Genomic DNA, 25,011 nt, shown 5'->3' on the forward strand with positions numbered 1-25,011 from the left:
ACTGCAGGGGTCGGCAACCTATGGCACGTGTGCCAGCATTGGCACGCAGAGAGGTAATCACTGGCAAATGCTCAGCAATGTTTTAAGCTTTAAAATGAGGAGCAGACTATATTGTAATTTCTATGCACAGCCATTGAAACATCTCCTATGGAATTTCATATAAAAAACTGGCACGTGTCATGTACAATATGATAGGTGAGCCAACCCCTGACCTAACTTGTATCATTGAATACTGAGTATTTGAACTAGTCCTTGATGTTGATGTGTCTAATTTTGTAGCATACAGTGTGAGCAGAAAAGTGTCCATTGATTTGCGCAATAATGCTAAGTGTCTGTCCTTTACAGCTGCCTAGAGTTCACTCTGTATGAGTGCATATGTGTGGAGGGGTGTTTGCGTGCATAAATGCCTTAAGCATAGCACACAGGAAAAGGGATGAAGTTGTGCTGCTATGATTTTGTGCCATGAAACCCAGAAAACCCTGGAGGCAGATGAACAGCACCAGGAAGGAGGGTAGGCTCTACCCTCCTTCCTGGTGCTGTTCATCTGCCTCCAGGGTTTTCAAGGACCAAGAGGAAAGCAGAGAGGAAGAGAAACAGGAGAGAGCTTTCTAAGGGCTTTCTCTTTCTCTGTCTAGCTGTTGCTCTCTCTATCTCTCGTTCGCTCTCTGTCTGCCTGTTTCTGGGTCATGGATCTCTATAGAGGATTGGAGCATATACAGTGGAATTGGAAAGAGTGTCTGTATCCTCACTTTATGGGTCACAGGTATTTTATCAAGGTTTATTGGATAAATAGTATACACTCTTTTTTAAATATCCAAAACAAATGGAAACGAGTATAAAAGATTCAGCAACAAGTAATCTATCTAAGAACATTCACAATGACAATGATTGGTGGTGACAATTACAACGAATTTATGAATCTGTAAAGCCAGTATTTCTAAAGTGTAAACCTTATGAATGAAAATTCACACGGTATGATTTCAGATTGGATGGCCGGGGTCTCGACTCCGTTTGCGGTCTCTGTTAATTGTGCGCGCCTGGAGCTTGTCAAGTATAACAATAATTAAGATATTATTGTGATTTCCATTTATTCATGTATAGACTAAACCTGAGCGCGATGTTCAATTCCTGACCTGAAGTGATGATTTCATGTCGGAGCTCGTCTATCCGTCTCTTATAGTGGACCACATTTATATCCACATCAGCGAAGGTAATTATTTGGTTAAGACTTTATTCTGAAAAAATTTAAAATGCTCCATAAAGGTTTAAATGCTCCATAGAGTATTCATCTATTCAGAATATTCCTCCTTATGTAAAATGAAGAAACTGAAACATGCTTTTCTTCTTCTTCTTTAAACTGTGCTAAATTTGAGAATGTGAAGTGTTCTTGAGCTCTGGAAAGGCACTATAAATCTGTTATACATTTAACATCATCATGATTATTATTATTATTTAACTAAATAATGTTGCCCTATTGTAAAAATTCCTGTTAGACTTATGGACTTATAGTTTGTAGACTATATCAATTTATTTTAATTGCTTTTAATGTTTGAATTTGTATTTAATGTTCACTGCAAAATACAGATACTTTTGTCATATGAACAGATACAGATAATGGCTTTGCTGCACACTCCTAGTACAAACACAGCAATGTTTTGTTTTTGTTTTTTCCACAGAGAAAAGTCCTCTTCTACAGAGAGTCAGTGGCTCAGAGCACAAAATCTTTTTTTTTTTTTTTTTCTTAAAGGGCACCACCATCCTCAGACTATTACAGGAGGGACTTGTTGAGCTCACTGAACCAGAATGGGATATAAACTTTCAAAATGCCAGTTAATAAGTTGTCCTTACAAACTACACACACTCCACATATAGTATACACTCCACATATTTCCTGCATGTTTACAATTAATTTCCTTTAAAGAAATAGTTCACCCAAAAACGAAAATTCTGCCATTATTTACTCACCCTTGCTGAACACAAAAGGGGATATTATAATGATTAACCCAGTCCATCGTTTCAATACAATAGCAGCGAATTTAAAACTTAAAAAAGGTATGTATCATAAAAGTAGGCCATGTGGCTAGTGTGTCATATTCCAAGTCATCTGAAGGCATTTCCCCAGTTTTGGTGCGAAAAAACATGAAATTTAGGTCAGAAAAACTTGACGTACATTGAATGTTCATGCGTGCATGAGAACACTCACAAAACTGTGAATGCACTTCTCTCATAGTGCTCATGAACGCACAATGGACTTCAAGATTTTTACTGAAAAATGAAAAATTTCAAATCTCAAAATGTTTTAAGCTTTAAAATGAGGTGCCATTGTATTGTAAGCGCTGTGATATTCATTAAAACATCTCCTTTTGAGTTTCATGTAAAAAACTCACACGTGTCTTGAACAATATGATAGTGAGTTAATTCTGACAGAATTTGCATTTTTGGGTAAACTATTCCTACTAGTCCCCAAGGATAATGTGACAGTGGTGTAATATAAGAGTGGGCACAAGGGTCCTTGATTTCGCAATAATTCTATGTGACAAAGTTTCAGCTGCCTCTAGCACACTCTGTTCAGAGCTATTGGAAGCTGTGTTTGTGGCCATGCACAGTGTTTTGTGTGGGGACAGTGTTGGGGCTTATGTAAAATCTCTCTAAGATATGTTTGGTGCTTGAAAATACTTTGGCTGTTTGTGTGGGTGTCAGAACCCACTGGAGCCCTTTGAGGTTCCTCCTGGATTTCTCCAGGGGGGTATATGCCTTTCCTTTCCATTTACAGAATGAACAATGGCAATGAGAAGGCTGGGTGCTGTGCTGCATTTGTTATAAAATGCGCTTGTTCAGTCTCGTCTCCACAGCGAGTCTAAAGTCTCTTCTGTTGAGTCTCAGAGTACCCGTTCCTGTTTTAAGAGCCTAACACAACACAAACAAACGGGCTCCTGCAGTGTGTCTGTACGTGTGTGCGCCTACACACATATCTCTGCAGTCTCCACCGAAAAGCAGATGGCTTGTAATCTCAATAAAAAGAACAGCACTCAAAATATACCCACAGATCATTTATACATCTCACAGACATCAGATGCAAGATTAAAGGGATAGTGCACCCACAGAAGGAGATGTTAGGCAGTATGACAACATCAGTCACCATACATTTTCAATACAGCTTTTTTCCATACAATTAACGTGAATGGTGGTTGAGGCTGCCATACTACCTAACACCTCCTTTTGTGTTCCACGGAAGAAAAAAAGTCATATGGGTTTGGAACAACATAATCTGTAGAAATGAATTATATTGCTTTAACAGTTCTATAAACAAGAAGATAATATCAAATAACTGACATTTTAGAGAAAATATGGGCAAATATTATATTTTTGTTCTGCCAGCAAAAGTAATTACACAAGAAGCCAAAGCAGGACAAAAGTTCTAATGCAGTTGGAATATCAGCACTCTTGGAACGTCACATATTTGTACAAATCACAATAGTGGACTGGAACTAAATATTGTATAAAGTTATAAAATAAGTATCTAGTTATTTTGTTACCTAAGGAGGGTACAGGCATATGTCGTTTGATACTTAACCAAAGGGCAAGTTCTATTTTAACTAGACAGAGTTGCCTGATGATACCATTGCAGTAGGTAACGAGCCAATTAAGCATGAGAGGGTTCTCATGTCTGCCCACACAAATGCTTTATGCTTTTGTGTAATGTACGCAACTCTTTTATACACTTTTGCAAGTGGCTTCTAATTATCTCTATTTTAATTCTCTGTTTTGAAGTGATTACAGAATAAATACAGCATTTTTTGAAAGACATCCATTGTTTCCAACCAACAAATTGACTATAATAAAAACAACACATAATGAAACAAAAAATGTAAGTTGCTTAATTAGATTAAGCAGAAAAAAATCCCTTTGCATCTTTAAAGACATATTTCACCCAAAAATGAAAATGATGTCATCAGTTTCCTTTCTTCTGTGGAACACAAATAGGAAATATTTTGAAGAATGTACTGGTTGCTTGTTACCATTCCAACATTTATGATTGTTTTTGGTCTTTTATTATACTTTTATGTTGCTTTTGCATCCTTATTAAAGCTTGAAAGCTCCAGTCCCCATTCATTGTGATGGAAAACAGTGACCAGCACATTCTTCAAAATGTCTCCTTTTGTGTTCCACAGAACAAAGTCAGTCATACGGGTTTGGAACAGAACGATGACAGAATTTAAATTTTTGGGTTAACTATCCCTTTTATTGTGCAGATTCAGGTGATTGATGTGACTGTCCTACCTGAGCAAAAGGGCATGGGCACGCTCCAATGGCCGTTGAGCTGGCAGGTGCGTGAGGACTCGCCCTTCAGTTGCCGACCACCCATGCAGCTATAGCGTACCGTGGCTCCAAAGGTGAATTTGTCCCCGCTCAGCACTCCATTGGGAGGAGATCCAGGATGTCCGCAGTCCACCACTATCCACACCACATGCAGAAGCACAAATGAGCAAACATAGTTACTGAATCGGCTAACACTCCTTCAGTACACATTCAAAGTTGAGTATGATAATATTAAAACATTAAAAGACTTAAACTTGCTCTTTACTTTGAATAATATCATAGCTCTAGTTGATCTCAGTGAATATGTTGCTAATTCAGCTTCCCGTAAGAGCACTATAATCAGCACTTTCCGAAAGTTTCATTTCTTCCTGTATATCAAACCTTACTGCCTGTGCAGCCTTAATGGATACATTCATGAAGATTAGATGAAAAAACAGATTACAAATTGATGCAATGATTAAATGCATCAGGATGGCACCCTGTCATACATGTACTACAATGGTGTTTGATTGGTTGAACCCCCCACAACATACTCACTGGTTTTACTGGTGTGTGAAAAAAGCAGTTCACTACCCCATATTTGTGGCAGGAATACAGGCAGTTGGCTTTGTGTGTGTGCGTGTGTGAATGTAAGTAAGATTGTTTTGCCTCCTCTATACTTGGGATTATTTAGTGCTTTATTATCTGATGTTTGATGTAAGGTTATCTATCTTTCAGTAATTGGTATTTATGTATTAGTTTGTATGTTATCTATGAATGGGTTTTGGTTTCAATGGTACAGTGCATCCGGAAAGTATTCACAGCGCTTCACTTTTTTGTTATGTTACAGGCTTATTCCAAAATGGATTAAATTCATTATTTTCCTCAAAATTCTGCAAACAATACACCATAATGACAACGTGAAAGAAGTTTGTTTGAAATCTTTGCAAATTTATTAAAAATAAAAAACGAAAAAAAAAAAAAATCACATGTACATAAGTATTCACAGCCTTTGCCATGACACTCAAAATTGAGCTCAGGTGCATCCTGTTTCCAATGATCATCCTTGAGATGTTTCTACAACTTGATTGGAGTCCACCTGTGGTAAATTCAGTTGATTGGACATGATTTGGAAAGGCACACACCTGTCTATATAAGGTCCCACAGTTAACAGTGCATGTCAGAGCACAAACCAAGCCACGAAGTCCAAGGAATTGTCTGTAGACCTCCGAGACAGGATTGCATCTAGGCACAGATCTGGGGAAGGGTACAGAAAAATTTCTGCAGCATTGAAGGTCCCAATGAGCACAGTGGCCTCCATCATCCGTAAATGGAAGAAGTCTGGAACCACCAGGACCAGTGGTGGAGCTAGGGGCCACCCCACTCGCAACTGCCATTTTTGGGCAAAAGACTTAACATGTACTGCCCGAAAATTTCTGTGCCACCACAGAATGATCGCTGGCCCCTGCCCGGCCACCCCTGTGAAAAACTCCTGTCTCCGTCCCTGACCAGGACTCTTCCTAGAGCTGGCCGCCCAGCCAAACTGAGTGATCGGGGGAAAAGGGTCTTAGTCAGGGAGGTGACCAAGAACCTGATGGTGACTCTGACAGAGCTCCAGCGTTTCTCTGTGGAGAGAGGAGAACCTTCCAGAAGAACAACCATCTCTGCAGCACTCCACCAATCAGGCCTGAATGGTAGAGTGGCCAGACGGAAGCCACTCCTCAGTAAAAGGCACATGACAGCCCGCCTGGAGTTTGCCAAGAGGCACCTGAAGGACTCTCAGACCATGAGAAACAAAATTCTCTGGTCTGATGAAACAAAGATTGAACTCTTTGGCCTGAATGGCAAGCGTCATGTCTGGAGGAAACCAGGCACCGTTCATCACCTGGCCAATACCATCCCTACAGTGAAGCATGGTGGTGGCAGCATCATGCTGTGGGGATGTTTTTCAGCGGCAGGAACTGGGAGACTAGTCAGGATCGAGGGAAAGATGAATGCAGCAATGTACAGAGACATCCTTGATGAAAACCTGCTCCAGAGCGCTCTGGACCTCAGACTGGGGTGAAGGTTCATCTTCCAACAGGACAACGACCCTAAGCACACAGCCAAGATAACAAAGGAGTGGCTACGGGACAACCCTGTGAATGTCCTTGAGTGGCCCAGCCAGAGCCCAGACTTGAACCCGATTGAACATCTCTGGAGAGATCTGAAAATGGCTGTGCACCGACGCTCCCCATCCAACCTGATGGAGCTTGAGAGGTCTTGCAAAGAAGAACGGGAGAAACTGCCCAAAAATAGGTGTGCCAAGCTTGTAGCATCATACTCAAAAAGACTTGAGGCTGTAATTGGTGCCAAAGGTGCTTCAACAAAGTATTGAGCAAAGGCTGTGAATACTTATGTGCATGTGTTTTTTTTTAATTTATTTATTTTTTTATAAATTTGCAAAGATTTCAAACAAACTTCTTTCACGTTGTCATTATGGGGTATTGTTTGTAGAATTTTGAGGAAAATAATGAATTTAATCCATTTTGGAATAAGGCTATAACATAACAAAATGTGGAAAAAGTGAAGCGCTGTGAATACTTTCCGGATGCACTGTAATTTATCTGTAAATGTTCTGATTTGTGTTATAGAAACCTACAACCAGCCAACAGCAAGATATTATGGGATTCTGTCATTGTTTACTCATCCTAATGTAACTCTGACTAATTTTACTGTGGTTTTATGTTGTTTTTTGTCCTTTTTGTAGCTTGAAAGCCTGGAGTCACTATTAACCTTCATTATATGGCGAATTATTATATGTTCCGTTTTGATCATTTATAAATTATTTTGCAGTGTACATATTGTAATCAGTAAAAACATCAATCTGATCAGATAGCCATGTGTCATATGTCAATGGAAAGCTCACAAAGAGTAGTATACAAATAGGTATTTTGGTTCATCTGGCACCAACAATCACGCCATGGTCCAAATCACTGTGATCACATTTTTTCCCCATTCTGATGGCTGATGTGAACATTAACTGAAGCTCCTGACCTGTATCTGAATGATTTTATGCACTGCTGCCACACAACTGGTTGATTAGATAATCGCATGGCTGATTGTTGGTGCCAGACGGGCTGGTTTGAGTATTTCTGTAACTGCTGATCTCCTAGGATTTTCATGCACAACAGTCTCTAGGATTTACTCCAAATGGTGCCAAAAACAAAAAACATCCAGTTCTGTGGATGGAAATGCCTTGTTGATGAGAGAGGTCAACAGAGAATGGCCAGACTGGTTCGAACTGACAAAGTCTGTGGTAACTCAGATAACCGCTCTGTACAATTGTGGCGAGAAGAATAGCATCTCAGAATGCTATTCTGAGATGCAGGTTGGCGCTGTTTTGATGGCACAAGGGGGACCTACACAATATTAGGCAGGTGGTTTTAATGTTGTGGCTGATCGGTGTAAGCAGCGTTTTTGCTTATAACTTCACGAAAAATAAACAGAACATAAAATATCATTACTTAGAGGAGGGGATTCTCATTAAAACAAGCCCACTCACAACGTAATCGGATGCATAAATCATTAGATAATCCACATGGCGCACAATATGCACACAGCACATAATGTGCTATCTGGCTTTCCTGGATCAGATGACTTCATCGCAAATGATGTAGTAGTATGTTGTCAAGCATCATGGAATGCTAAACCAATAGTACTAGGAATCAGATCACTGCAATCAGCAGTGGAAATCATCCAAATATGGGCAGAGAGGATCGTTGACTCTAATTGCGTGTGGCCACCAGGAGAAGGCGCGAAGTACATGACACAGACTCAATGATGGCTCAAATGACACAGAATGTAACTGAATGAGATCTCGTTACTCATTCCTGCATGCTTTGTAGAGAGAGCATACCATTAGTCGTTGTATTTGCTTGTGTTCTTATGTACAATTATTATGTTTCATTTGTTTGGAGAGGCTTTTGGACACTAGGATAAATTATTTCTGTAATGCTATAACTTTTGATTGCTTTGTCGTATCAACACAAATTTGTACTCAGTTACAGTTGACATGATTGGGAAGAAAACAAACAAACAAAAAAGTTTTTCGGAGCCACCTTATTTACACCCAGAGATATAAATTGTCAAATCAGAAAAATAAAAAAAGTTCATTTTTGGTTCAAGTTCTTTTGTGATTTTTCAGTAGTTATTTAGGCTTTTTTGTAGAGTTATAAGCCTTTAATTTTGGGCATGCTACTGAAACAAGAAATCTTTAAAAACACCCTCAGAGCTTAAAGGGTTAATGGATACACCGTTGTGTTGGCACATAAGGCAATACAAGTTTATTTATTTATTTATTATATATAAATGCCACTAAAGCAATGTTGTAACAATGTACGTCAAAGCAGCTGAGCTTTTGGAAATTAGCTTGAATGTCTTGTGAATTAGGGATCTTATTTTGTTGCAATAATAAGTACAGACTATATGCAAAAAAAAAAAAAAAAAAAACAACTGGATCTATTTCAGAGACAGCCCAGCATTTGGTGTATGTATTAAAAATGTAAATCTAGTGGGAAGCTGTTTAAGATTATCCAGACACACAAAGAAGAAGTGGCAACAGGGCAAAAGGATATCTCCAACAGCAGGGAGTCTTGTCAGGGCAGAATGTAAGCGAAGGCCCCGTTGATTTTGCAGCTGCTGTAGAATGCATCTGACTATGCTGTAGACAAGCCGAGGTGTTTCAAAAGATGTTTTTACAATAAAACAGACATCAGAAAAAAAAAAAAACCTGGCATTCCTAATTAATCCATCACATAAATCTGTGTTCCACCTGTCCCTCAATTACAACACTGATCTTAAGCAGTGGGAAGGAGGTCGTGCAATTAATTCCCCTCATTTACAGGACTAATTAACACCACAATCACACTGCCAAATTTCCGCTTTCATCCAAAAGTGCCAGCAACTTACCGATACACTCGGGCAGCGGCTTGTCCCATTGACCCGTGGGCTGGCAGGTGAGGACAGGTGAGCCAAACAGGTAATAACCAGGGTTGCAATCATAGAAGACCACAGTGCCAAAAGTGAAGTTTCCATGCTCGATCTTACTCTGCCTGATAGAGTTGGCTGGAATCCCAGGATCAGAGCAATTGACAACTGAACACAAGGAAGACAAGAAGGGAACAAGATAGAGAAGAAGAGGTGTTATTTGGCAGAAGTGCTAATCAAGTGACTTCAGTGCAAACAAATAGGTCAAATGTAAGAAACACATGCAAAATTGTACTCTATATTGTGAGCATTTGCCATGTCAGATTTCACTGTTAATTCCATTCTCAAAAAAAAAAAAAAAAAACCAATAAATAAAAACATTCTGAGAATAATCTACCTTAAAGAAACAGTTCATCCCAAAAATCATAATTTACTCACCCTCATGTCTTTCGATAATTGTATGACTTGTATGAGTTATTTATATTTGAATGCCTAAGATGCTTTTCCATACAATAAAAGTGAATGGGGACTACGGTTGTCAAGCAACATTTTCAAGGCAAGATTATCAGTGAATAATGTAAATTTCAGTATGTTCAACACAAAAAAAAAAACATAATACACAAGGCAGAATACTTGGAATATAGTCCACAACTCATGCTGGCTATTTTTATGATGCCTCTCTGGCGCTTTTTTGAGCTTGATGGCTCCTAGTCACCATTCACTTTCATTGAATGAAAAAGAGCAGTGTAAACATTGTGCTTAACATCTCCTTTTATGTTCCATGGAAAAAGAAAGTCATATGTCATATTTGGAAAGACAGTAAATGATGACAGAATTTTCAATTTTGCTGAACTTTCCCTTTAAAAATTAAGGATAACACTAATGTACATTGTAATACAGTGATCTTTTGTGCTGTATAGTGCTCTGTGTTAGTATCCTGTATCATTTGCAGTTTCATGCAGTAATAAGTGAGTGCATACATGCAGCTTTCACATATCACAGATCATGCAATCTTAATCAAACTGAATATATCGGCCATATTTAACATTCTCCATTTCCATTTTTTTTCCTAAAAGGTATCAAAGGCAGTTTTTATTTTATTTTTTTTCAGGCACCAAACTCGACAACAGGCAGCCACGTATGGTATAGTGCAGGTGCCATGACAGCAGCAACTATCCTCCTTACCCCCAGTGCACTGCAGTGTTTTTATTTTGGCAGGCGGTGGATCAGGCAAAGCTCCGTGTGAATAAAAGACTTAACTTTTCTCCCCACCTTTACATGTTGGTGGTGGCTGGCTCCATTGTCGGTTGGCCTGACACTGGGCCCGAGAGGGGCCCTCCATCACGTAGCCCATATTGCAGGAGAAGCTCACCACATCATTCAGGTTGAAGCCATTGCCTACGGTACGGCCATAAATGGGGCTCCCTGGGTGCCCACAACTGATGGCTAGAGATGAGGAGAGTAAGCATTTTAATATGGCATAGGCAACATGCTAAAAACAAATTTTGTGTAACAATGTTGGATGATTTCTATATGTCTTGTTTTCCAGTAAAAATATCTAAACATCCTTAAAACAACATACAGTTACTTGAGAAGCAGACTATATCTTGAATTTTAGTTTCGTTCTTTCTTGTTTTAAAGCTGAAGTATGTAACTTTTTCGGTGTTAAAACACTTTGTCTTATCCCAGCTTAATATGCAGAGACAACCATAAGCAACTATGGTAATTTTCTTGAAAACTTTCTTTAAACACTGTGTCTCTGTGGTGCTATGAAAATTCCTCTTTTTTTTGAGCAACCCATCTCAAGAGAGACAATAACATTGACTTGACCAATATCGTGAGTTGGGGGCGGGACTATTTTGTTTGTATGATCAACGGCAGATGTATATTTTTGCAATTCCATTTGTGGAGTGAGTGGCGCAGAAATTAAATACTTTAGCTTTAATCTAAAAATCTAAAAATCTAAATACATTTAGTGAGGTTTATGGTTTCAACATGAAAATAACTAACAAAAAAAATTCCAGTGGGTAAGGTAAATAAACTTAATTCAAGATCTAGTAACTGAAAACAAGTCTTATTCTTATTACACAATTTTGCTTCTCAAGTAAATGTATATATTTTTTTAAGGATGTTTAGATATTTTTACTGGAAAACAGACAAAAAGACTTGTTTTTTCTTATTTTAAGCATACAGTAAATCTAACAAAATTTGGTGAGGTTTATGATTACAAAAATGAAAAAAGTGACAAAGAAATTAGCTAATGGGGTAAAAGAAATATATTTAATTCAAAATATATTCTTTAAAAACAAGTATTGTTATCTGACACAATTTTGTTTCTTAAGTTAATTTAGCTTAAGGATGTTAATATACTAACAAAATACTTGTTTTGTCTTGTTTTAAGCATAAATAAAATATAAAATAAAAATTGTGAGGTTTGTGCCTAAAAAACCCCAAAACAATATAAAAAGCAATTTGCTATTTGAGAAATAAAACAAACTTAATTCAATATATTTTCTTGTAAAACAAGCATTATTATACGATACAATTTTGTTTCTTAAGTAAATGCATCTTGTTTTAAGGTTGTTCACTGGAAAACAAATGCTGGTTAAGAAAATTATTTTTGCAGTTCCTTGAAGCTGTTTTCTCACAACAGGTAAGTTTTTTAATGACCGACCATGATTAAATTATGGATATAGAAAGGGCTGTTGCTAGTGGGGTAAAAGGTGGTGACAATTCTAGGGGCCCACAGCCCAGAGGGGCCCACAAAAAACCAATAGTTATGCTACAGCTCCCTAAATGATCATATAGATTAAAAAAAAAAGAAATGCAATATTGGTGAAAAAGGTTTCCAAAGCAATGTTACCTATCTTCCCCTCCCTAAAAATATATTTTGTCCCGATGGTTTACTGGTGCTTAATACAAATTACCTCAGGTATCTGGAAATCTGGAAAGTCCTGTCCTAGCCACTGAACACCACCAATCAACGTTCAGAACATCAACGCTGTTCTGAGAACAGTTTTGGTGTACACTGTGGCGATTTTGCATTGTGAGTGTGACACGAAGTTAAAGTAGTGGAAATGACAGACACTAGTGCAATAGAGAACAAAAAAATAAAAAAATAAAGAAAAGAAAAAGATAAACAACTCTCTGCCCTTGGCTGGATCATTTTAATAGCTTAAAGAACTAATATATTATTTACTTGAATTTAGTAGAATACTTGATCCTGCTGTTAGACACCAGAAAGATTTGACTTTATTCTATTGCTTGTATTTGTTTCTTTGTTCTTATTTTATTAATTACCATTTGTCATGAATAATTACTTGAGAACTTGAAACAATGTTTACTTAAGAAATTCTTGAAGCAAAATGCAATTTTTTGATGTAATATTTAAATAAACATTCAAACTTTTACAGTAAAAGAGTCTATACAATAACATAGGTATCTCAATTGGTATTGAGAAGCATGACATTTCACTGGCATTGGTATCCAACACTGAAATTTTACTGTTATACTGAATTTTTTTTATTAATGTGAAGACTTCTTAGGATTGTTGATGATAGCTGTTATATAATAAGTACAAGTAAATACAGTATTGTCTTGTACAGTTGGACTTATAAGACATTATAAGACCCCGATTACACCTGGTATTATGATGCGTCTCAGGTGATCTGATCACATATGGTCAGGTGTGACATCCCTGTTTACACCTGGTTGCTTAAATGTGTCTCCTGTGACCACTTATGCTCGAATTTGAAGGGGAGGGTCTTTGTTTCATGACGACACACATCAATCACTATGTCAGTGTGTTACTGCATGATAATAAAGCACAACAAATTCAGAAAAGTCAAAGAAATTGTAAAAAAAAAAAAATGCCGTGCTGTTTCTCCCAGAGGCGGTTGAAATTTAATCTAAGCACAAATGCAAAATTTCAAGCAGAATTATCCATTAATGCAGTGAATTACCTGTATTAAAGGAGCTTCATGTGTTGTGCTTGTCATCTGTGTTGATATCAGACACACTAAAGAAGATCCGTGAAGCTCTCGTGATTGTGTATGTATCCGCTTTTTACATTTTTTCCGATTGGGCGGTTATTTCCTTTTAAAGCCGCTCTTAACCGGCAAAGTTTAAACTCTTGCTTTAGTGCAGCAGTTAATTGACAGGTGAGGGGTGGCACTTCACTGCTGCCATGACGAATACAGGAAGGATTAGCGTCACATGCATTTTTGACCACATTCGTATGTGGTTTTTGTGGTCCGATCACAAAATGTTTTAGACCACGTTTAGACCTGTATTTAGCACTGACCACATATGATCGCATCACCCAAAACTCATCTTAATACCAGGTGGAAATGGGGTCTAAGTGACTTGGTCAGCAAAAAGGTCCAGCATTTGGATATTGGTTCAGCCCAAATGTAATGAGTTAAACTTGTTATAGATTTAAAATCATGTGAAACATATGCATAACTAATATGTATTATATTAATATTGTAAAAGTTTTTGCTATTTAACAATTAGAAAAATAAAAAAAAAATTACTTTAAAAATATCCAACAATAGAGAATAGGTGCTACAAAAGTGGGATGTAAAGTTAAGGTGCTATATGGTAAAGGGTTCAAATTAGTCCAAAAAAAGCAAAATAACCATGGCACACATATTACATTAAAAACCTTTATTATTCAATGGCTGTAGACAAATTTGGTAGTTTAAAGTTTTGTCTACTGCCATATGATAACAAAGGCTTTTTAATGAAATAAGAATGCCATGGTTATTTTCACTGCTTAAGAAAGACTTTCTTTTTCATATTTCTGTTTATATTTAATATAGGCTATATTAATTTTTGAATCAATATATTAATTATTTGAATCAATATTTATACAGTATATAGGTGGGTTACATAGCACTCTTAATGGGGTATAGGATATGGGTGGTGGGGGCCCAGAATTCCCTAGCCACGACCCTGGTTAAAGACAAATAGATGTGCACTTTATATTGATTAGTCACTGTGGGAAATTACTTCATTGGGTCTCTGTAATTTGTAATAATTTATTTGACATGTTGCCAAATTGAAAACAATAAATCAGACCCCATTTATAATTATTTTTTCCTTGATAAAAAATGCAATTCAAAAGCAGCACTATAGTCTAAATGTCAATGAATTTTGAGTGGGACACAATAAGTACACATCAGTCTGGACCCTTTCTATACCTGAAATACTCAGCATCTTGACGACATAAACATTTAAAATGTATCTGGAGAAAAAGCCCCAAACTCTCAGTGTAGTATACGGTATCAAGACCTTTTGGCAGGAGGAGTGTCATTTAATGGACCTGTGACAGTCAAAATGGCCCACTATCTGTGTGTAGACGGAGCGTTAGTCCAAAAAAGTCCTGCTGTTTAATGGCAATGGGCAACACAGTACCATTTGTGCTCAATTGCAGACATTTGTTGAATGAAGCAGAAAGAGTGTTTAAGTGTGTTAGGGGCTGTTCATGCTTTAAATGAGAGATTCTCACTCAATGCCTTTGGGCAAGAGCTGTCAGTCTGATGTTAAGTTTAGATCAGCACTCTCAAATCACTTGTCAGAGTACAAGATGCAATGTATATCAATCTAATAACAAAGCAGTATGCTTTTTAAATCGAAAATATGTCAGATTGGGTTGACATCATTTATGTGCTGAGTGACATTTAATAGGCCTAAACATTCAATCAGACTCTACCATTGAGCTGACATTTGATGCATATTGTACAAACAAATGGCAAGAGCTTGCTAAAATCGACAGTTCCAATCATTATCAGTCCACCTGTAAATACAGTTTTATTTACTAGGTATCGGGTTGATATAATGAGCACTTTTGAGGAAGAACAAATTTTGCATAAGCAATTTGCAAGGTTATAGTGGCATCAAATCTTTGTCAGAGTTTTATTTGAGGTACTTAGTACCAATGTATCTAGATATCCATAAGCAGAATTGTATATTCCACTATGAGTTATGTCTGTGAAATAATTCGTACTTATTTATTTTGGATATATAAGTACTCGTTCACAAAGATTGCTGTGCCATTATTTCAATAAATTTTTTCCACACTGCTGGTCCACTATTGTGGTATAATCTATCAGATAATACCACCAAATAATGGCACCTAAAACAAAAAAAAATGTGGTTGGTGGCTTTACATGTCGGCCAGATGGTCTCTTACTGTCTAAAGCGACATCCACACTAATCCATTTTCGCAACATCCCTTTGCAAAGTATCCGGTAATGAGGTGCGTTTTTTAAATGCTCCGTTTTTGGTGGGGGAAAGCACCATTCTAGTGTGGATGAGAGGTGTAAACGTAGCAAAATCAATATAGTTATTAGTATAAGTGTGGACGTGGCCTAAGTTGGTGGTTTTTGGACTGGAACAAGACTTTATACCGCAACGCAAATTTACACTATACAGTACATAATATGATTATCTCCAGAGTCTTTCTTATTCTGACATATTAAGCCAAAGAACAGCTTGTATTCTATTAATGTTCAATTTCTTTCTCTGATATGACACATTTGGAGGTTTGCTTTTGTAATACATCTTCTAAGCTACAGTATTTTGTTCCTCATTGTATGTCTCTTGTGCACTCATAAAAAGCCAACATTTATTTGCATAATCACAGTTGTAATTTGTTTCTCTTCGCACAGAGGCAATTTCCCTTTAATTTAAAGCTCTTCCATAACCCAAATTTCAAACCAAATCATTGCATGCAAAAATAGCTGAAAATGAACTCTCTTATCTCCCTCTTTTTCTTTCTCTATCTTACATGCTCTCTGTCTTGTCTCCTGACAATGATTTCAGCCTGTAGCGCAAAGCTTGTTTATGAAATGTAGACGAAACAAAACCTTTCACGTTTAAGTGGGGTAAACGATTAATACAAGTATGTCAGCAGCTGTTGGTTAGATCCACTGAGGACTCAAATCAGAAATTCTTGCGCAGCTTGTCTGGCATTAAATTGGCTTGCTTTCCTGTTGCTTTATTCAGTTTCGAAAAGTGTGAGATGATTCGTAGATACCAAACAGCTCTGTGATTGTTTCAGAATCAGTGTTAAAGTAATGTCTCGAAGAAGTGGCAATCACAATAATCAAAAGAGCTGCCCTAATAGCCCTGTAATCATTCTAATTGGCTGCCATTCTCTAAAAGATCATTGAGGAGAGGCCACATAAATGAAAGTGTGGAAAAAAGTTACATCAAATACTGGTCAAGTGGAAATATTACAAAATATGATTTTTTGCTGATTTTGTGTAACACCAAACCACAATGGCTTAAGACTGTCTACCCTGGAAGCATCAAAGCTGTACGTCATCATTAACCACTGACTAATCAGTACCTTGAGGCTATACTTTAGCAACAGTAAAAAATGTTGAAAATGTTTTTTTTTTAATTAAAAAAAAAAAAGACTTTTAGATAAGTAACTGTCCGAAGTACAAAAATAGAAAGAGAGCATCAACTGAAGATGAGCGCTTCCAGTGTAGACAGCTATATTGATTATTAATAGAAGCCTTCTAGTTTTGGTGCGACACAAACGCCCAATGTAGGTAACAATGTAAGGTGTTAGAAGATGAAGATGCTGAGTCAAATAGCTTTCAGTTCCCTAAAATGTAGGATCAGCCTTTAGGCCCTATCCCACTGCAGAACAAAAGTCCCTTTTAAGTGACTAAAATCCCTTTTAGGTACTTTTCTCCAGGACTAGTACATTTCATCGTTTTCGCACCTGAGGTTCCTCATAGCCGTTTTTCGCACCTAGTTCCTCATAGCCGTTTTAAGGGACATTTTTACCTCCTACTCCAGGGTAGGTACTTTGAGGGGCGTACCGGGACTGTGGGAGGAGTTGCAGCCTGTGACTGGTCAAGAACCTATGACGCACAAAGCACTGAGAAACTCAAGAAGTCAGCAGTCGCCATTTGTGAAAAAACTTGTAACTGCTAGCCTGCTACTCAGAGGATTGTGCTAATTTTACAATTCCCTTAACAGAAATAACCAACAAAGTATCCAAAGATTATGGCCTGTTTCACATACAGTATGTGTATGCGAGGGGGAGCAGAGCTGCTGGGTAACTTCAACGGGAGACGCTTTCAGTTTTTATCATATCTGTACTGTGTGACTATACAGAAAATAATGTGATTACTGGATTACTAAATTGTTCTTTTTTTACTGGGAAAACGGACATAAATAATAAGATGTTTATCAAGAGTGGGTAAATTAAAGTCAGCATGAAATGAAAATTAACACTATCTATTTTCTAAATGCATGTTATTGATCTTACTGTGAATGATTCATCCATGCATATGTTTATTTGTTTTTTTACTTCATAATCTTTAATCAAAATGTAATAACTCGATCTTCAGATGAAACGACAGACTTCTCTCTGGTGACGTTTGTAGGACATCTCCATTCATTTAGTCTGCTTAAACCCTGCCCCTTTTTATAAATACCACAACCTTGCAGAGTTGAACGAAGTGTCAACTGCATGTTGTTGAAGATGGCAAGGTATATTTTCATCAGTTTTCCTTCAAAACGATCGTTCTTGAACCCAAACTTCTTTGGTTACGGGTCAGCTAGCTTGAACTTTCATTTAGAATGAGGAGGAATAACGGCGAATTTGAGGTTGTGCTCGAGACATTTCATGCCTGAATTGCTGAGGTGATCACCAATTAATACAATGCTTCGGATGCCTCTGGAGTTTATTTATATTTTTGAATGCAGTTATCTTGGGATGCACAGCACGAGTAAGTGTTTTTTCCTTTATATTTAGTGTATTGTGATTCAAAATGTTAAAATATATTTTTACTCGTTCATTTTTCAACGGCTACAGCCTCTTCGTAAGCAAAGACCGTGATGTGCTTGTGCGTTTATGTTGTCAGTTTGATAATAAATGTGTTGAGATCACTGCTCAATTTCACCGATAACCGGCTCTGACTCGAGCATAACAGTGGTAAGGGTGTGTGTGTCCACTGCAAACTCGCATTCAGATCTGCCTCCGTTCTGCTATGCAACGCCCACATTTTCACAATCCAATCAACAACCAGTGGATAAACTCAAATCCCTGCCCTACATTTTTCTCTTGTTCAGTAAGGTGTTTCACTACGAAATACGTCGCAATACGGGAGTCGGTCGCAAATCTGTTATAAACTTATATCTAATTTACATGAGGAAAGTGTTATATGCCTTTTACTGTGTGGTTAACTTGCATCAAGACGTCTTTTTAAAATGAATGAGTTCTTTGTAAGAGTTCTCATCTAGAAAGTTACTAAGGGAAAAGTACCGGGACTGTAGGTGGGAAAGGGCCTTTTGACAATTTCATCATCTTTCTTGTCCCACAATAAACTGGGAGATGCTGTGCATTCAGTAACAATGTGGATAAATTCTGCAACCTTAGTTTTTGGCAACAGTTACTCCACTCCTTTCCCTATAGCTCTTTTTACCAGCTCATGTTCCTCAGACAAATACAAACACCCCGACTGAACTGAGGCAAACTTTATACAGTATGTCTGACAAATGTGGATTTAATGTGTTAATGTTCTCATTCAGTAATTTTTTTATGATTAATTTTACAAAATTAATATGTTGAATTTACAGTCCTCGAAAAATAAATACGATTGTGTTTTTATCTTACTTAATCAGTATTTTTGTCTTGTTTTCCAGTAAAAAAAAAATTTAAACGTCTTTAAAAAGCGATTAACTGACTTGAGAAGCAAAATTGTGTAATATAATATGACTTTTTTTCAGAGAATATATCTTGAATTAAGTCTATTTTTCTAATCCATTGGCAATTTAAAAAAAAGTTTTGTCTTTACTTTTTTTTCTTGCACAATCAAGAAATGACCTTAATTCACGATGTATTATCTACAGACAAGCCTTAATATCTTCTGAAATCTTGCTTCTCAAAATTGTTGTTTTTGCTTTGCTTGAGCCTTTCTGTCTGAAATAATCTATTTAGTGGTTCACTAATTTTCCAGTTAGTCCCAAACTCACGGACACAGATGGGCAGCTGTCCGGACCAGTTGTGGTCTTGTTGGCAAATGCGCACAGAGGATCCGATGAGGCGAAAGCCAGAGATGCACTGGTACACGACTGTGTCTCTGTAGCCAAAGTTCTCCCCAATCACCTGACCGTTGATGATCTGGTCGGGCACACCACAGTGGCCAGCTGAGTGGTGAGGAAAGAGAAGAGAGAATCATTAAAGTGAAAGGTCTGAGCAGCCGTAGAGTTGCTGAGATATATCCAAAGATACACAGTAAAATATTAACATCCAATGCTTTTAGAGAGACATGTCTGCGGTAATTAAGTGTTTAGTATGTGTACATTTAGAATTTAGCACTTCAGTGGAGCAGGAGGAAGACATTGAGGTGTCTGATGTACTTCACACATCCAAAAACTTCTTAATCAATATTCTTTGTCTTGTTTTCCAGTAAAAATATCTAAACATCCTTTAAAACAGAGTACATTTAGCAAAACTGTGTAAGTTAATAATACTTGTTTTCAGAAAAATTTCTTTAAGTTTATTTGGTAACACTTAACAATAAGGTTATATCTGTAAACATTAGTTAATGCATTAGGTATCATTAACTAATGCATCATGAAGTAATGCATTAACAATATATTTTTACAGCATGTACTAATCTTTATTCATTTTAATTTATGAAAATACAATTGTTCTTTGTTTGTTCATGTTAGTTAATAATGCATAACATAACTAATGCCTACATATACAACTTTTAGTAAAAGAAATGCATTAGTTTGTTAAAATAAACATTAACCAAAGTGTGCTGTAAAAGTATTATTCGTTGTTAGTTCATTTGAACTAATGTCGTAAACTTATGTTTTAAAATTCAACCTTATTATAGTGTTACTGTTTATTTTTCTTACCCCATTTAATAGTTTTTATTGTTTTAAGCATAAATCTAACACAAGTTGTACTTATGCACAAAAAAAGAAAAAAACAATTTGCCAAGAGTGTAAGAAAAATGCGGTATTTAAGATGCTTAGATATTTAGATAAAATATATAATTAAAGCGTCAAATGCATAAATATAAATATAAATATAAACAACTAATTAAAAAATAATTTTTCACAATGTAAACACCCACACACTGGACATATATACTGTATATATATAAAAAATATCAGAAATTACACTTCACTAACACAACCTAAAATATGTATGTTCGCCAGAATCATCAAGCAAAAAGGCTGATGTTTCTGCCACATTTAACAAGGTTGCACAACTACTAGGCAAAAATCCCTAAAACAAGACCTGTAAAAAGCAGCACTGAGTATACACCACATTACCTAAGCAGCGTGTCTCCGTTCCACTCCATAGACCTGAAGATAGACACTCTCTCACTGTGGAGCCCACTAGCATATAGGCATTGTCACATGTAAATATGGCTGTGGCCCCAAAGGTGGTCTGAGTTCCAATTTTCTTCCCATTGGGAGGCGTGGCCAGATCCCCACATGAAATGACTGTGGAATGAAGGGAGAGGATTAAACAAAGAACAATCTGGCAGCAGGTTAACACATTTGACTAACAGAGCCGAGCAGTTGGTGGTTTGCAGTTGAAACACACATTTCCCTTACTTTGGCAGTGGGGCCTCTCGTTCTTCCAGCTCCATGCCCCATTGGCCATACACTGAATGTGGGCGGGGCCTAGGCGGTAATAGCCAGGATCACAGGTGAAGATGATTTTGGTTCTGTACTCATAATGCGAACCGTTAACGATCCGCCAGCGCCCGTGTTCCAGCGAGAAAGACCCGATACTTGGGCAAACCACAACTGTACAACAAACACACAAACCAATATTCAGAAACACACTGCCACCCAAAAGAACCTCATGTGAAGTTGAATCTGCCAGCACAATTAGCACTTACCACAGTTATTCACAAATGAGTTCTAAACGGCAACACATTCAAATGCTGTTAACTCCACCATGGATATGAAAGACCTTAATATAAATGTGTTTTGCAATGCAGCCAAACCTCTTGTGCCCAGACTTTAATGGGTATAAGTTAATGGCTCTGTTTCAAAACCTAGTAAGCTGCCTTGCTGTCTACTGCCTAGAGGAAGCCTTTTAAGGAAACATCCAAACTGAAATGAAACCTCATAAGTGACCGATTTGGAATGCTTTACATAGGCAGCAATTCTATCCTTCATACAATACAGCGCTCCGCTCAGGCAAAGTGTGAGTTTGGTGATAGCACTGCAATACTCTAATAAGCATACTTAATACTATTAAATATATATATTTTTTTGTTGCCATTTTTCCCCTTTTTCACCCAATTTGGAATGCCCAGTTTCCAATGCGCTTTTAAGTCCTTGTGGTCGCATAGTGATTTGCTTCAATCCGGGTGGCGGAGGACGAATCCCAGCTGCCTCCGTGTCTGAGACTGCCAACCCGTGCATCTTATCATGTGGCTTGTTGAGTGCATTGCCATGGAGACATAGCGTGTGTGGAGGCTTCAAGCCATCCACTGCGTCATCCACGCTCAACTCACCATGCGCCCCACTGAGAACGAACCACATTATAGTGACCACGAGGAGGTTACCCCATGTGACTCTACCCTCCCTAGCAACCGGGCCAATTTGGTTGCTTAGGAGACCTGGATGGAGTCACTCAGCATGCCCTGGGATTTGAACTAGTGAACTAGCGAACTCCAGGGGTGGTAGCCAGCGTCTTTTACCACTGAGCTACCCAGGCCCCTACTATTAATTTTTTTAAGACTTTTTAATTTTGTAGCAATTTCTGGTTCATTTGAAGTCATGATGAAATCAATGGCCTTTGGTTTGGTAAGTGAGATTAATTCAGTAACTGCTTCCAATGATTCATAGGTTTTTGATTCACTAAGGCCTCATCCACACTAACACATTTTCAGTGGACACTCAGTTTTCTGTTTAGGTATTTTTTTTTAAAGAGTATGCAGTACTTAAGAGCATTTTTCAACAGCTTCTGTTTTCAGTGGAGGAAAACCGTTCTAAGGCCCCGATATACTTCATACAAAATCGAAGAACGAACGGTTGTGCTGTAATTTAGAACAAAATCTGGCCAAAAAGAAGGTGTTTTTGCATTCGTTTCAGTGGTTTGTTACAGCTCGCCTGGGCAAACTTTTAGGAAAACTTCTAACCAGCTGCTAAACACCTTCCCACTGCCATTGGTCCACATCATCAGTAGGTGTGACCTGAAGATCCACCTACTTTGTTCACGTTGTTCAGTCAGTCAAAATCATTCAACATGAACACACCGACGTGCAAGGTTATTAGCGAGCTGGTGCAAATTTACCTACATCTGTATGATCATTCACGTAGGGACATTTTCCAAGACTCGATTCATGCGATTTGTTTTTTTTAATTAGTCTACAAAATGAATAAAATCTACTCAAATACTCTCAGGTGCCCATTCACCCATGTGCCATCTACAGCATTTCACACATATGCCCAAAGTAATATATGCCTTCCTTATTATATTTTTGTCTCTATTTTGCACATTTACACTCTTTTATACACCCATATTTGCAGTAGTATTAGTGTCATCATAAATTACAATAACAGAATATAATCGGTGCATATTATGGCCACGTTTAGCGTGTTAGTTCAATAGCTCCATGAATATAGAATGTAAACATGACAAATTAAAAAATTTCTACTGCATATATATTACTTTAAATCATCACTGAGTTGTTAAAACAGCTTCTTTTATTGACCTCATGTGAATTCTACTCATAGAACGAGGCATAAAGTCATTGGTAACACATTTTAATGTCACATTAGTTAAGGTTTTACTGTACGTGTAGCGTCCTCATATTTAAATGCTCCTCACAAAGCCTCTCTCAGCGGTGTTATGGGTGTCCTAATGTTCACAAACAGTATACTGCTTGGCTGTTTTGAACGTCTTTTTACCCCTGAACAAAGAAGAACTTCTCCGGAAGCATACTGGGGCCTTTAGTGTGGATGAAAGCCATACATGTAGCAAAATCACTGTGTATTCAACCGAAAATGTATTATTATGGACGTGGCCTCAAAAAACAGTTCATAAGAGTCATTTGTTCTGGAATCGGACTACACGTATGTTTTTGATTCTCTGAAAAGAAAAAAAGAGTCATAAGAGTCATATATTGTATGTTTCGCGATGTAGATTCAGTAGGGGTACACGTAGCTGAATATCAATTCAGGAAACACAGTGTTTTAGAACAGAGTTCAGTCCTCATCTGTGAAAAAAAAATGCATATTCAAGAACTATTAATGGAACCAGGAGTCATGAAATGTATTCAGTTTGGGTATATATTTTTTTAAATGGTTGGTTCCCAACCCTACCCACAGTATGATGACTTAGAATACTCTCTGCATAGGCAGCTCAATAGGTTTTGTAACAGATCCCCTGTTTTGAAACAGCAGATATAAATGAAGGTTAAATCTGAAGTAATGAAATCTCTGTAGCTTCTGTAATAGTCATCCTGCAAGGCTTTTATTGAGTATCTCTCTGAGTAGGTTGGCACTGTACCTGAGCAGCGAGGGACCTTGTTGTGGTTGCTCCAGGTGCCGTCAGGCTGGCACACAGCGCTGGTCAACTCTTTGGAGGACAGCCGGTAGCCATCGTTGCAGAAGTAGGTCACACGTGTACCCACTGAATAGTCCATGGCAAGAACTCCTCCGTTCACAGGAGCCTTTGGCACTCCACAGGAGACAGCTTATGGGTGTGAAAACAAGACAGACATTATTGTGGCAGATGAGTAAAGCATTGATAAGACGATACAAAAAGTGGCTTTAGAAGGCAATATATTGTTATTTTCCATATCATTAAGCATAAGCCTATCATTGGCTAACAGCAATCCATTTTGCAATTGAATTCGTCAATCTGTCCCAGGTAGACTAATTATAAGGGCTTTTCTAAGGACGCGTTATGTGAACATGCATCAGACGGATGGGTTTGGAGCATCTCACTTTTGTTGCGTCGAGTTATAAACAGCAATTTTAGGATGCTGTGTCAAGTTAAACATAGTTTAAAACTTGAAAAACAGGTCTTGTCAGGGGCGGATCAGCATTTGGTATCCCAATGTATAAAATATAAATGTAAGTAAATTATAGTTGATGCTGACGTTATGCAAGAGTTTATGCCGAACTGTCTCAACTCTAACTGAACGCATGAATAACTACTACAGTCCTTGACTAAAGCGGCCGATTACAGCTGCAGCCAATTGCATGTCTGGCTACAGAAGCATGTGCACAGTGATTCTGCATCTGACATGCATAGTTGCCAAGTCTGCTTATTAATAGCAACTACTGGCTTTTTTAAAAAAAATAAAGTTGCTTATAAATATGGGCACTCGAGGGTTGCTGTTTTGGGCTTATTTTCAGAATACAGCTTTTTGAGCTTCCAACACACCCGCGGTCTCCTGTTTTTCATCGGAAACTGGATGTGTGTGATGCTGTCTTAAAAGTCTAGTTATACACATGTGGTTTCTCTAGCAGAGGTTTTGTATGCAGGTTTCAAATACCTAGATCAAATCCCTCTTAAATTACAAGATATATTTGTGAATTCTATCAGGAATGGTCACATGAATGTTCTCATGATACCTATACCACTGGTTTCATGGCAGGTTCCATTGTGACAGCAAAACCCTAGTGGACAACAAGTCAACGAGTGCTCGTTGTACTTCACCTTTTTTTTCCTGGGTAATAATGGCGAAAATGTTGAATTATTTTTTGTAGCCAAGACTTATGTGA

The 25,011-nt window shown here is 37.6% G+C and overlaps 1 protein-coding gene across 1 annotated transcript in view; it reads right to left on the reverse strand.

The window, feature by feature from the left end:
* LOC127425389 (CUB and sushi domain-containing protein 3-like) overlaps positions 1-25,011 on the reverse strand; it is a 701,868-nt gene that overhangs the window by 49,723 nt on the left and 627,134 nt on the right. Inside the window, exons 50-56 of the mRNA XM_051671320.1 lie at positions 23,789-23,974; positions 20,875-21,069; positions 20,587-20,760; positions 19,270-19,443; positions 10,540-10,713; positions 9,250-9,435; positions 4,282-4,455 (exon numbers count right to left, since the gene is read on the reverse strand). Coding sequence (XP_051527280.1) covers positions 4,282-4,455; positions 9,250-9,435; positions 10,540-10,713; positions 19,270-19,443; positions 20,587-20,760; positions 20,875-21,069; positions 23,789-23,974 — 1,263 coding nt within the window. The remainder of the gene's footprint in view (positions 1-4,281; positions 4,456-9,249; positions 9,436-10,539; positions 10,714-19,269; positions 19,444-20,586; positions 20,761-20,874; positions 21,070-23,788; positions 23,975-25,011) is intronic.

The sequence above is a fragment of the Myxocyprinus asiaticus genome, chromosome 34, assembly GCF_019703515.2.
Source record: "Myxocyprinus asiaticus isolate MX2 ecotype Aquarium Trade chromosome 34, UBuf_Myxa_2, whole genome shotgun sequence".
Classification (NCBI taxonomy): domain Eukaryota; kingdom Metazoa; phylum Chordata; class Actinopteri; order Cypriniformes; family Catostomidae; genus Myxocyprinus; species Myxocyprinus asiaticus.